General features: G+C 38.6%; 1 protein-coding gene across 5 annotated transcripts; it reads right to left on the reverse strand.

The window, feature by feature from the left end:
• Nucleotides 1-7,728: 7,728 nt before the first annotated feature.
• On the reverse strand, nucleotides 7,729-12,340 carry LOC103936022 (thaumatin-like protein 1a). Of its 5 annotated transcripts, none has more exons than XM_048584015.1 (9): nucleotides 12,119-12,277; nucleotides 11,800-12,008; nucleotides 10,202-10,876; nucleotides 10,010-10,075; nucleotides 9,418-9,525; nucleotides 9,142-9,296; nucleotides 8,840-9,050; nucleotides 8,523-8,760; nucleotides 7,729-8,286 (listed from the first exon to the last, which is right to left on the reverse strand). In XM_048584015.1, exons 3-9 carry the CDS (start codon nucleotides 10,749-10,751, stop codon nucleotides 7,836-7,838), a joined length of 1,779 nt encoding a protein of 592 aa, XP_048439972.1. In that variant the 5' UTR covers nucleotides 10,752-10,876; nucleotides 11,800-12,008; nucleotides 12,119-12,277; the 3' UTR covers nucleotides 7,729-7,835. The 5 variants fall into 5 exon arrangements, with proteins under 5 accessions (XP_048439972.1, XP_048439973.1, XP_048439975.1 ...); XM_048584016.1 differs by having other exon boundaries at nucleotides 11,800-11,917; nucleotides 12,119-12,276; XM_048584018.1 differs by having other exon boundaries at nucleotides 11,800-11,924; nucleotides 12,119-12,274.
• Between the last annotated feature and the right edge of the window lie 2,199 nt (nucleotides 12,341-14,539).

A 14,539-nucleotide genomic window follows, 5' to 3' on the forward strand; every position in this document is an offset into this window, starting at 1 on the left:
CATGTCCTGTAAGAGGAATTGGCACTGTTCGAATCAGAATGTTCGATGGGATGATACGAGCTTTGGGGAACGTCAGGTATGTCCCTAGACTAAGAAAGAATTTGATTTCCTTGGGTACTTTAGATGAGGCCGGTTATGGGTACAAATCTAAAAAAGGAAGACTCAGGGTAACCAAAGGATCGCTAGTGGTAATGCGGGGTGACCTACAACCCAATAAGTTGTATAAGTTAATTGGGACCACTATAGTCGGGGGAGCAGCTGTTTCTGTAAATCAAAGTATAGAAGACAAGACTGAACTATGGCATCATAGGCTCGGGCACATAAGCCAGAAGGGATTGCAAGAATTACACAAGCAAGGCCTGTTGGAAGGCGTGTCAGCTTGCAAACTGGACTTTTGTGAATACTGTGTTATTGGGAAGCAAAGAAAGGTATCATTCGCAAGTAGCAGTGCAGATAGCCGAAGTAAGGAGCGACTCAGCTATATTCACTCAGATGTTTGGGGTCCTGCTCCAACTAAATCAAATGGTGGAGCCAGGTATTTTGTTACTTTCATGGATGATTTTTCTAGGAAGATTTGGATTTATTTCATGAAGCAGAAATCCGAGGTTTTTGCGAAGTTCAAGGAATGGAAAATAGAAACCGAGAATCAAACTGGAAGAAAGATCAAGTATCTGAGAAGTGACAATGGAGGTGAATATACAAGTAAGGAGTTCACCGATTACTGCAAGCAGGAAGGCATCATAAGGCACTTCACAGTAAAGAAGAATCCCCAACAAAATGGAGCTGCTGAGAGGATGAACCGAACTCTCATGGAGAGAGAAAGGAGCATGCGATTTCATGCAGGATTGCCTGATAGTTTTTGGGCAGAGGCTGTTAATCATGCTAGTTATCTGATTAACAGATCACCATCTACAGTTCTCGGTTTTAAGAGTGCAGAAGAGGTATGGTCTGACAAGCCGATGGATTATTCCAAGCTCAGGGTGTTCGGCTGTAGTGCTTATGCACATATTCCAACTGATGAAAGGTCCAAGCTAAAACCGAAGTCTATACCTTGCATATTCCTAGGTTTTGAGAAAGGAGTGAAGGGTTTCAAGCTTTGGGATTTCAACAACAGGAAAAAGGTTGTCAGTCGAGATGTTGTCTTTGATGAGACAACCATGCCTCTGAATAAAGTCGAGAGCAGTAGGGAGAAGAAGGATGATGCTGAAATTGAAGCAACAAAGATTCCGTTAATCAGGTTAGATGAAGAAGAAGCTCAGGTGGAGCAAATTGAGCAAGAGGCCGAATCTGATGGTTTTGAGGAAGAAGAAGAGCATCAGCATCATTCACCAGTTAGGAATCAGGTGGAGCAAGAAACAGGACAGATTGAAGGTACTCCAATCCGCCAGATATCCCAAAGGAGTCAAACTCCAACCAACAATCCACCTGCATTCCAAAGATGCATAGCACTGGACAAACCTAAGCGGAACAAGAAGAAACTTGACAGGTTTGGGTTTGACCAAAACGAAGTTAATTATGCTCTTAACATTAGTCAAGGAGATCCGACTACTTATCGAGAAGCTATAGCAAGTGATGAGCGAGATAGTTGGATAAGTGCTATGACAGAGGAAATGGAGTCTCTTTACAAGAACTCTGTTTGGGAGTTGGTTCCTAAACCCAAAGACAGAAAGCTAGTTGGATGCAAGTGGGTATTTAGGAAAAAGGAAGGACTACATGAACAAGATGCCGTGAGATTCAAAGCAAGGCTCGTGGCTAAGGGGTACTCGCAAAAGGAAGGGGTGGATTATGATGAGATCTTTTCACCTGTAGTCAAGCATACTTCTATCCGATTGCTTTTAGCAATGGCAGCTCAGCATGACATGGAGATTGAGCAGATGGATGTGAAGACAGCGTTTCTTCATGGGGATTTAGAGGAGACAATATTCATGGCTCAACCAGAAGGGTTTGTTGAATATGGGAAAGAAAACCTAGTATGTCAACTAAGGAAGTCCCTGTATGGCCTGAAACAGTCTCCAAGACAGTGGTACAAGAGGTTTGATTCATTCATGCTGAAAATTAATTTTAGAAGGTGTTTGTATGACTGTTGTGTGTACTATCATGTATTCCAAGATGGGATGATCATATTGCTATTGCTATATGTGGATGACATGTTAATTGCTTGTCAAGACAAGTCTAGAATTCAAGACTTGAAAAGGATGTTGAGCGAGGAGTTCGACATGAAGGATCTAGGTGCCGCACAGAAGATCCTTGGCATGGAAATTCAGAGAGATAGGACCGTTGGAAGGATTTGGATATCACAAGCCAAGTATATTCAGAAGGTTCTTGAGAAGTTCAACATGCAAGAAGCAAAGGTAGTCTCGACTCCTTTGGCAGCTCACTTCAGGTTAAGTGGACAACAGTGTCCTACGTCCGAGGAAGAGCAACAAGAAATGAAGAAGGTGCCTTATGCTAATGCCGTGGGCTGCCTCATGTATGCAATGGTATGCACACGTCCTGACATAGCTCAAGCAATCAGTGTCGTTTCCAGATACATGGCAAATCCAGGAAAGCAACATTGGGATGTAGTCAAGTGGATTTTGCGTTATTTGAAGGGTTCTTGGCGACAAAGGATTATGTTTGAGAAGCAAAAGGAAAATGCAGGGGTGTTAGGATATGTGGATGCCGATTATGCAGGGGACTTGGACAAGAGAAGGTCAACTTCTGGTTATGTGTTTACATGCGCAGGAGGACCAATCAGTTGGAGGGCACTACTGCAACCAATTACAGCTTTATCGACCACAGAGGCAGAGTATATTGCATTGGCCGAAGCTGGAAAGGAAGCAATTTGGCTTAGTGGCTTGGTAAGTCAAATGGGAATCACTCAAGATTGTGTGAAGCTTAAGTGTGATAGTCAAAGTGCCATTCACTTGGCAAAGAATCAGGTTTTTTCTGGAAGATCAAAGCACATTGAAGCAAGGTATCACAGAATCAGAGATTGGGTGGAGTCTAAGGAAATTTGGATTGAAAAGGTTCATACGGATGACAATGCCGCAAATTTCCTTACAAAGATAGTGCCGGCCAAGAAGTTCAAGCATTGTTTGCACTTGATCAATCTCGTTGATTGATTAAAGTGGAGCACCTCCTCACCTGAGGTGCAATGAGGCAAGAAGGAGGTTGCCAAGGTGAAGACTCTTGAAGTTTTCCAGAGCTACTTCAAGAAGGTTCAAAGATACTCTGGGGTGCAAACGATCAAGACTTGGTTTGACTCACCAAGGTGGAGATTGTTAGTTTTTGGCTCGTCAATTTGTGTCCTTTTCTGTTTAGGATTGTTTTAGGGAAAGGGTGCACCAATTCTTCTCCTAAAAGGGCTAGGAAAGAATCTTAGTTTCCTCATTCAATTTAGATTAGAAATCCTAGAAGTCTATTTGGAATTGGAAAGGAAGTCTAATTTCCTATTCCACTTAGAATAGGAATTATAATCTGTAAAGGACATGTAAGCCAACCCTATATCTATAAATAGGGTGCGGCAAGGCTGATTTTCAGCAGAGAGAAAACAGCCAAACAGCAGAGAGTTTTGAGATTAGTTCTAGGGTTTGCATAAGTTCTGTAATCTCTATTATTAATCAAAGAAGCGGTGATTTCTCTACCTAGGGAAATCACAACTGGACGTAGGCATAAGTTCTGCCGAACCAGTATAAGTCTTGTGTGTTTCCAAGTTTTCTATATTTGCTAGTTTAGTCTATTGCCGTTGGTTACATCAAAGAACAAGGTCCAGTGTGTGGGTTTTTTCAACAAAAGGCCAATTCGTTGAATTTCAGGTTTGTCCGATATCTTACAAGGGAAGCATTTTCTTTTTTATCCATACCTTTACTTTTATAGTATGTTATTACAGGAATCAATTGCCACCCTTAGTTGGTGGTATTATCTTTACAACACATTCAAAGCAGCGAATAAAATCGCAGTAGCTATTTGTTCTGTCAACTGGACTACTAGACTAGAACTATAGAAATATTTGGTGCAAGCAATGAAGAAATCACTATGATTGATTTGCAAAGAAGCTCTAATAAGTTACAAGAGAGAAGCTAGAGAGAGAAGTCTACACTTCCCTTTCGAAGAGAGAGAATTTATTTTTTCATTACTTGAACTGGATTAATTCCATACATTAACTAATGCAGCTCATCAACAAATAAACACTATTAATTAACTTTAATACAACTGAATGATTTAATTGTCTAACTTAATCATAGCTGAGTTGGCACTTGATTGGGCTCTAGACTAATCTGGTACAATAGAGCTGATACTAACATCTGGTTTTGTCTAGACTCTAAACCACATCTTTAGTTGTTATATGTGTGTGTGCGCATCACTTCAAGTAGATTTTTAGTTACTTTTGGGCTTTTAAATTCATTTTTTTTTTCTGCATTACTCTTATGTACACATTATACATTTGACATGAAAGACTATTAAATAACAATTTTCTTTCTCCAGTGGTGGATATAGTAATTCCATGAGAGTTTTCTATGTTCATTGTCTTTATGCTGACTCACACTCATTGGTGTAACATCTCATTTGCAGGACTATTGTGATTTTCTCAGAGGAAAAGTTCCTGCAAGCAGTAGAAGTTGGGCAGGTTGTTACTTCTTTTGAGTATGTAGTCTACGTACTGCACGAGTTATATTATTTGCTACGTTTTGTAATTTTTTATGCTGTTTGCTGTTCTAAACTTTTGAACTCCTTTTTGGATTGATCTTTGTTATTTTTGTTTTTGGGGTATTTGATAGGCCAAGGTTGCCAAATCTTGGTTGTACTTTTTTCCAAGGCATGGCACATTTGAAACTTCGAATTCTTGAGTTTATACAAAATTTAATTCTCACTTGTTAATGCTTAACATTTGGCCGTGTTTGGAGTTTAGAATGAAATCATTCGGCCAAACCACGGCGAGTTAGCTGTCGTACAAGGGACCATTCTTTTCGTCTCTTCAAGAATTATGACTCTTGTTTTTGAATCACTCGATTTGGTTGAGTAACGAAGAAGTTATGAGCCTTGGAAAATCGACCCAGAAACCGGCTGAATGCATGGCCTGAAAACGGATCGACCCAACCTGTTTGCCTTGAAACCCAAAGCCATTTGGGATGAGACCTAGCCCAATTACCCCAAACCCAAATCCTTTTAAGTCTAAGGCCTTCAGGCCATTCCTATCGAGCCCAACCCAACCTCTTTTTATTTTATTTGTTTAGTATATTTTTATTAACTGTTTTAAAGGCCTTAGGCCTCATCTATGAAGGCCATGAATCCAAACCCATTTTCCCATTTCAGTTCTAAAGGCCTTTGGGCTGTGTGTTGTTGGGGGTCATAAGCCCAAGCCCTAAACCCATTTCCCCTTAAACCCATTTTTTTTTAAGAATCCAAAAGGCCTTTGGGCCGTTTCCCTTTAGGGCCTTAGGCCCGTGCATCCTAAACATTTAACCCTTTAAAACCCAAAACCCTTTAGGCCTAACCTGGTCCAACCCAATACCCTTGACCCAGATCTGTTGACTTTGACCCGGTTTGATCGTTGACCCGGTTAGTGGTCAGCGTTGACTTTGACCTTCGTCCGGGACCTCTCCTAGGCTAATTTTGACGTCCTTGACCCATTTTTGAAGTCCATTTTCCCAAATTCAATTGTTTGAGTAGAGTTTGACTAAATGTACCCTTTGTGTGCTTAGGGTTAATTAATTATGGCGTTTCCGTCTTCGCTAGTTGCGTGGCTCTTCGGCAGCTAAGTACTGTGAGTGGACTCCTTCTAAAAATGCATGTTTTGATAGTAGAAATGCATACATGAAAAAGATGATTTGATGACTATGTTTTATGAGATAACATGCTTACTGAGGCTAGTTTGAATTATTACTATTTTTCCTATAACCCGTGTTCTTATAAAATATCTGATGGATGATGATATAATATTTAGAACACCTCTTTATAGTATAGATGATGGATGACTTTATACTATGAAGTTGCTTTTCAATATATATATATATATATATATGTGTTCAATGGTTTTGTACTTAGCTAGTGGTCCCAATTCCGCTACGAGATGAAGGGATAGATTCCGGTCTGTCCCAGGCGACGATTGTGGTGTTGGCATAGGGCTTGAAGCGTTTTTCCTCTGGCTATTAGCACTGGGACGAGGAGCTGGCACGGGGCCTGGGGGTAATTTTCCTCTAGTTGTTTGCACAGAGACGGGGAGCTGGCATGGGGCCTGGGGGTTATCGGACATTCACTAGTGATTATTATATATACAATTTATGATTTGAGACATTGCACGACATGCTAGGTTTCGGAAAACTTATGTTTATCATGATATATATATATATATATATATATGTTTTCATAAAACCTGGAGGTTAGTATGTTGATAACTGTTTTATTATTATATATATATATATATATGTATCAACGTGGTCCACTCATGTTTGTTTTGCGCTCCCTTCTGGACATAGAATCGAGGCATACAATCTCGACGTCCAGGCACTTCCGCATCGGCATCTTCAAGTCCTCTTGGTGTAGGACCTACTCCTTTGTTCATTCAATTTTTATATTAGTTCTTTTAGTGTTCTAGATTAGATGTGTGCTCCGAACACATTCCTTAATTGCATATTCAGTATTCTTTTATATTTATAAGTCTTATTTATCCCTTGTTTTCAGCATTTGCACTCAATAAATGGCTTTCGTCATCCTTGGGTGTCGGTCAGCACGTGCCTATCTTGGTATTCGGGGAATATCGGGATCGGGGCGTGTCATGTAGCCTCCCAATGTCTTTTTTGTTGAATAATCTGTCAAGAGTCTCCCAAATGTCATTGGCAGACTTGCACTTGATGATATGTTCGAATAACCCATGAGAAACAGATCTCTTCAGCACGAACTTGGCTTTCACATTATTCGTTACCCACCATTTCAAGTCATCGACATCTGCACCGTCTTCGGGTTTGGTTGTGTACGCTCCTCCAACAACATTCCATAAATCTTCACCAACCAGATACGACTCGATACACGATCTCCAAATCTTGTAATTTGATGGATTGAGGAGCTCTATGCCGAGCCCAGTAACCCGACTTGAAGATTCCATCTTTTGGAGCAACAGCAGCTGGTCTTCTTCACCAAGGGATTCAAGCAAACAACCAGTTACCACCTTTGTGGCTCTAATACCATGAGAACAACAACAATAGTGTAATACAATACACTAGCCCAAGATCAACCCACAAAGGTGTGAAGAAGAACAAGCTAGAAAGATGAATAAAAAAAAATAAAACTCCAACTTCTATTTTCCGCACACAAAAAAAGATCTGGTATAAGGGAGGAGGAAAAGCACAACTAGTGTCTTTTCGTTTCTTTCTAAAGACTGCTCTTTTCTCTCTCTAGAAGACAATAAAGTTGGACCTAATAAATAATACCCAAAAAGATAATTCTAAACACTGCTAACACATACAAGCAAAAGACTAAAAAATACATAGCTATTTAGTTTCTCCAAAACAGAAATTTTAATGTTTAACAATACAGGCCTAACTTTAGGAAAGGAATAGAAGGGAAGGGCATTCCAAAGCTTCTTAAAAATCATTCTATGTTCTATTATTCAAAATTTATGAATTTCCTTCATAACTAATCCTCTCTAATTCCCTCTAAAAAAAAAAAATATATATATATAACTACAGGTTCAGCATCTTGCCGCATAAGCAAGCAGGATTGGCCAAGCTTAGCTAAGCACCAACAAAGGAAAGCAAACAACAAATTATACGAACTGACTACAAATCCTAGCAAACACAACCCAAATTCACATAGATCAGCAAATCCCAACCTCCACCACTGTCAGGAGCATACATTTAGCGTCCTTCAATCATTGTAATTGTAACTTCATTATTCGAAGGCTGTGGTTGAGGATGAGAGACTGAGTTTTGGATAGTGAATAGAGGCTGCTTAGGTTGTGGACCACCAATTACATTTGTGGAACCATTTAGCATAAAAATTACATCCGGCATGCTCGGCCTATCCGTCGGATTGTCCTGTACACAAAGCAGGCCAATATGCACACATTTCATAACTTCTGGAGCCGAATATGAATCAGCCGCCAACATTTCATCTACCAACTCCAATTCCCTGCCTTCCTTCCATAACTTCCATGCATAGGCTAGTAAGCCTAGCTGTTGATCATAGATATAGAAGGCGGAATTCTTCTTGCTGCTAATAATCTCCAATACCAAGACCCCAAAGCTGTAGACATCAGATTTTTGAGAAAATATTCCACCCATGGCATACTCTGGAGATATATATCCACTGCGCGAACATGAAACTCATTAGTATATATGTCACTGAAATAAGTGCTTGGTTTCTGCCTTTTAAGAAACGTTACCAAAAATATATCTAATGTGAATGATGCAACGAATTAGCAGTTTTTATCCAAAACAGGAGGAGTCGGTTAAGAGTTCATGAATCATGATGCAATGCTAACCATTAGAACTTTGGCTGCGTATGACATGTTCAAGAATATACAGGAAAGGCATGAATCTTACCGCGTTCCCACAACTCTCTGAGTATTTTCTAAATTCTGTGTCCCTTCAACCGAACGTGCCAATCCAAAATCTGAAATTTTTGGGTTCATTTTCTCATCCAAGAGAATGTTGCTCACTTTTAGATCTCTATGTATTACCTTCAAATGGGATTCATGATGGAGATAAACAAGCCCTCTAGCAACTCCTTGAATAATATTGAAACGTGTACCCCAATCAAGCACTGCTCTTCTCGTCGAATCTGATCATCAAATAATCAATAAATACACTGACTAGAATGTAAAGATGAGAAACTGCAGTAAAGTGCAAGTGAAACTAACCGAAAAGAAAAGTATCCAAGCTTTTGTTTGGCATGAACTCATAAATCAGTAACTTCTCATCCTCTTTAATGCAGCAACCGATGATTCTGACCAGATTTTTGTGTTGGAGATTGGAGATCAGCAACATTTCATTCTTGAACTCTACTACACCTTGCCCTGAGGTACTGGATAGTCTTTTTACTGCTATTTCCTTCCCTTCTGCTAGCTTACCCTATACAAAGTTGACAAATAAATCACTGCATTCATGTCTGTCTCTCTGTATCTATTGTAAAAATAATAATAATAATAATAATAGTAATTACCCTATAAACCGGACCGAATCCTCCATGCCCGAGTTTGTTTTCTATGCTGAAATTGTCCGTAGCAAGTAATATGGTTTCAAAATCATAGATCAGTAGCTCATCATGTTTTCCTCCTATATATTCTTGTAGGGTGTCCCTTGTTAATTTGATTTCTCCTGATTTTGCAAATATAAATATCGAACACTGAATCCAAGTGAGACAACTAACAAAGTTTTGAGAGATAATATGCTAATGCATTATATTAATCCAACACCTCGATCTCTTTCACTTAATTACCTTTTTGCTTAGCTCTCATTCTGCACAAACCGAACACTATGGCACCCAGTACACCGATAAAACAAACAACTGTAAGGCTCACAATTAACTTTATTGGCTTTCCTTTACCTGAAAAATTTAGAAAACAAAACAAGCATGAGATATATAGAAAAAGAAAAGTTACTGCTTGATAATTAGAGTTGTCCAAGGTTTCAAGCACTTTTGAACAAAAATAAAGGCTTCAAGCACTAGTATCATTTGTTCATCTGATAGTTCTGCGCGTGCTAGGCACTATAAACATCTACGCCGTCAGAGGGAAACTCCTGCATATGAATGAGGTGTTTGGACCAGACCAAACACCGTATTTTATAAACAAGTGCATACGCTTGGTAAGAACAATTATTTAGGCGCACTGTCTTGCAGTCGGCAGACACAAAACAATTTGGTTTCCCTCACACACACTCCCGTCCAGTTTCCTCTGCTCCATTACCCGTCTGACTTGGGTACAAACCTGTTGAATCCCAAATCGGCTAGAGGGAAAGAAGAAAAGCAATTTAAATAGAATTAGTCCACTCTAACTAATATCGAGACCTTTTGTGATAAAACTTCATACCTGATGGATTGTGTGGGTAGTAAAGTGGGGACGGTGTTGGTGGAATGGGGCCCTCAACCCATGGACCTGAAAATTCAACAAAACCCTTTCAAGCGCTTGCAGATTGGTGATTCAGAAGCTTTGCAAACTCCAAAAGGTCCACATGCTCCATAATTGTCACATTCTTTATATTGTGGCTGGAAGTAGACATACCATCTGGGCAGAATGTAATGACGTAGTCAGGTCCGCCATTGCAGGTGAATGTGCCGCTTTTATCATCAAAAGGGTAGCTATAAGCTTGTGGGCACTTCTGCACGAAGACCAGAGCGTACTCCGTGAGAGGACATGTCTCCGGCTGATTATTCGGTGGAGTGCAGCAGTACTTCGGCTCGTTGAACGCCACGCAAGCGTTGTTGCAACCGATGACACTCCCATCAGCCGCTTTCACTTGTAATTGAGCTGGGCAAGCCGCGTTAATATTCGCAAGGCAAGTCGAGGCCTTGCACTTGCCCGTGCCGCCTTGTGGGGCGATAGACATGGGCAAGTTGAAGCCGTCAACAAGACTAACATCGTAAAAATCTTGATCCCCGATTACTGCGATTGACATTTCTACTAAAGTTGCTGGTGGAACTGCGCCTGTGCCGTTGCATGCGACCTGACCAGAGCCACAGTCTGCAGTTTCACAGGAGAATTTTCCAGTGGCGTTTGTGGAGCACCTGGTTCGGGCCCAGAAGCGACCAGACCAAGGGGATGGAGCGTCCATTGATTGGCTAGCTTTGGATGCTAGTTTGAACCCGGTGAGTGATAATTCACGTTGTTGGCCACTGGTTGCTGGCCAAACAGTGTTGGGGCAATTGTTTGTGAAAGTGATTTTTGCTGCATGTGCACCTACATTTATATTCAACATAAAAATAGATGCTAAGAATATTGAAATCTAAATACAATTGTAAAATATATCAAATTAAAAATAGATAAAGGGTAATACTAGAGAGACTAAATTTGTAGATAAAATTTGTAGACTAAATGATGGGTCACCAATAAGCATGAACACCTTTATTAACGTTTAAGTACTAAACCAGTCATCAACTTCCATATTCTTTAGTTTTCAAAAATTTGTCTATAAATTTAGTCTCCTTAGCATTATCCAAAAATCAATAAACGGTTTGAAATCATATTACAAACTTTTTCATAACTAATTAGTAATTTTATTATAAATATACTTTTGAGGATGATTCATCTAATCTCATGCCCTCATCACAGCATTGGCTGACTCACTTCTATGTATCCGCATTACTCATCATCGATTGTTATTCTCTTTTAGACTCCCTACCTACGCTTTTAACGTTGTTATAGTGTAAAGCGTAATACTGGTAATATTGTAAACAAGTCTACTCAAGACCATTGAATTTGTCATAAGGCAGTTGTAGCAATTTTGTAATTAGTTAGACAAGATGTAATTAGTTGTTAATACCAGTGAGTTAGTCACCAGTATATGTACAACTACACGTAATCTTATTCCTTATGAAATGAAAGCATAATTTTCCTATTATGGTATCTCTCGCCCGTGTCTAACGACCCTTCGATCCTCCTTTCTTCCGCTTCCCACTTGTCTTCCTCTTTGAAGATCCAAACCCTAAAAATCCAGCCATGGCGACCTCTGGATCTCCCTCCTCTGAATCTGCTTCTCAAATTCATTATGCTCCTATGAATTCTTGCCCTAATTCCTCAACTCCTTCGGCAATTTCTTCGATTACAATCAATAATATTGAATCTATGGTTCCAATTAAGCTCACCACAATGAACTATCTCACCTGAAGTGCGCTGTTTGCTTTGATCTTCTGCCGATACAATCTCATCAGAATTATTGACGGCACGATGACTGCTCCGCCCATATTTCTTCTTGATTTCTCTGGAAATTGCACATCTACTCTGAATCCTCCGTATGTGACATGGTTCGAAAATAATCAGAACATTCTGATATGGATCAATTCTACACTCTCAAATTCTCTCATCCCATACACTGTTGGAGTCATCCCCTCTCTAGTATTTGCATCCGGCAGGCATGCATATTATGGACTAATACGAAACAAAATGGAAAAGAAATTAATAAGAAGTTTTATATAATAATACCTGAGAAGAAGAGGATGGCCATGGTGAGGCCGAGGAGGGAAGCTACTTGGCTCTTCATCATCGTCGTTGAATATATCTTAATTGCCTGCTTCTTGCTAGTTAGCTTGAACTTATGATTTCATGATAAACTTAGGAGCCAAGGGGGGCTGTACATACGCGTATAGCGTGCCGAACGTGTTTGATCTGTTGGAGTCGACCCCTCTCTAGTAATTGCGGGTCTTCAACGCTGACTGGTAAAACGAACGCGCAAACTAAAAAGTAGGTAAGGAATAGTATTTGGTCTTGGACTGGTTTAGGTATCAACATTGACCTACAATAACTAATAAATTAAGTTTTACTCCGTAAAACTAACCACCGTGTTATAAATATTTCGTTTTTCGAATTTATTTATTTATTTTTGTGTTAAAAATAGGAAAAAAAAAAAAAACCATAGAAGAAATGAGGTATATAGAAAGAAGGGGATGGTGAGGGACATACTTTCTTTATCACTAAATCCCATATTATATAAATGGTTTGTGGACATATTTTCATATAATGATCAAGTGAATGAACAAAATATTGTTATGTATGAGTTGAGTTGATTGATCATACAATTTAGTTAACTAACTAGTACTACTGTTTAATAATATTTCTATCTAATTGAGAGATCTTATATTCAAATGATATGGATAATGATGACGTATTATATTTGTTTGAGTCTAATATGTAATTAGTGGCGACTCAGTGTGTGATCTAACCCAATACCAATTTCCATTTGAGTAGAATATATCGTTGTTACAGCTGTTTGATTGGCAGTACATGCCTATTAGTTAATCAACATGATCAATAAGTTACGCATCCTATATGAGCGATGAGGAAGCCAGAATAAGATAATTTAAAAAATGCTATGAGAGATCAATTAGAAGGTTGACTAGTAGTCGCATTTTGAATTTTGTCAAACAAGCCACACAGATAACTGAGGTTGCGCCATGTGTGTAGGCTTGCAGTGTGATGGACTGGGCGGGCTGCCATGGAGGAGGGGATAAATAAAATTTTCCATCATTTATATAAAACTTCGTGATGTACTACTTGTATTTTGGTCACAATGAAATTTTTTTCGAGAAGTAGATGAAACAAGCACTAGAAGACTTGAGTTGTCATCTTCGCTTTTCCTCATCCCATCCATTTTTAATAGTGCAATTTGGTATTACGATCTAATGGTGCTCATTGTGAGGCTAAGCTAACTCTTTTTTCTCAATGTAGACAATATCATTTGTTAAAAATAAATAAATTAAAAAAAAAAAAAAAGTAGTAACTTAGTCGCAGTGTTACTTGGCCTGCAAAGTTTTTTGTTTTTTTTTTTTTTTTTTTGGTTTTTTGTTTTGTTTTTTTGTTCAAACGGTCTGCAAGGTTAGAATGGTTAGTACATAGTATTCATACCCTATTACATTTTAAGAGAAGGTTTTGAAGATGACATATCTAGTCTTTCCCATAAATTCTACAAATTAATTTGACTTTTCGATATTTTTTTTTACTTCATTAAAAAGGGTAATTGTTTCTCATATATAAAATGTGTATCAAATTTCAATTTATAGGGAACAAATTCCACATGTCCGTAGAAATTACTTGAACATCCTTGCAACCAAGAATTAAATGATAAATTAGACCTGGTCATACCGGTTTGGTGTGAATGGATTTGTGATTCAATTGAAGATATACTTATATTATGTAGTTTCATTTTTAATTACGCTTAGTTTTTTTTTTAATGATAAAACCCTCACCCCCTATCATATTGTGTACGTGATAAAATGAAGATTGAGAGACTATACGTGTGTATAGTTATTAGTAAGCCGCTAACTCGTCCCTCTCAAACCTTCATTGTATTGCTTTTGTAACATGCATATATTGTAAAATTATTAGAAAGACGGGTTCCACTACTAACAGCATTGATATTGTTCCTTACTTGGTAATTCCTGCACAATCCATCAGGTATGAGTTTTATTACAAAAAATATTGGTATTAGTTGGATTGAAGTTAAAATATTTAAACATTTTTTGTTTTTAGAGATACGATCTATGTGAAATATTTCAACATATATACTAAGCAATAAAAGAAGAAGAAAATGTTGATTATGTTTTATGCGGTCATATGGCTTGGCATGCAAAGACGTGGAAGCTTATAATCCCCTTCGATTTCTAAGACACATCCGTAGATCCAAACTTAGAAAATCTGTATTATTTTGCATTTCATGCCAAGACTGTCTTTGTATGTTTTTGTCATTAAACCTCACAAGTCACAAAAATGTTTATTTTTCATCCGGAATCTTTCTATTTTCACACAATTTCAGAGAATTCTATGTTGAAGTTTATGGATGGAGTGTTTAATTTCTGGGTTGAAGTATGAAGAAGAAGGAAGAAAACTGAACTCACTGGGAAAAAGAAA

This window comes from the organism of the source record quoted next, unplaced genomic scaffold, assembly GCF_019419815.1.
Source record: "Pyrus x bretschneideri cultivar Hongxiangsu unplaced genomic scaffold, Pyrus_bretschneideri_v1 Contig20, whole genome shotgun sequence".
Lineage (NCBI taxonomy): Eukaryota > Viridiplantae > Streptophyta > Magnoliopsida > Rosales > Rosaceae > Pyrus > Pyrus x bretschneideri.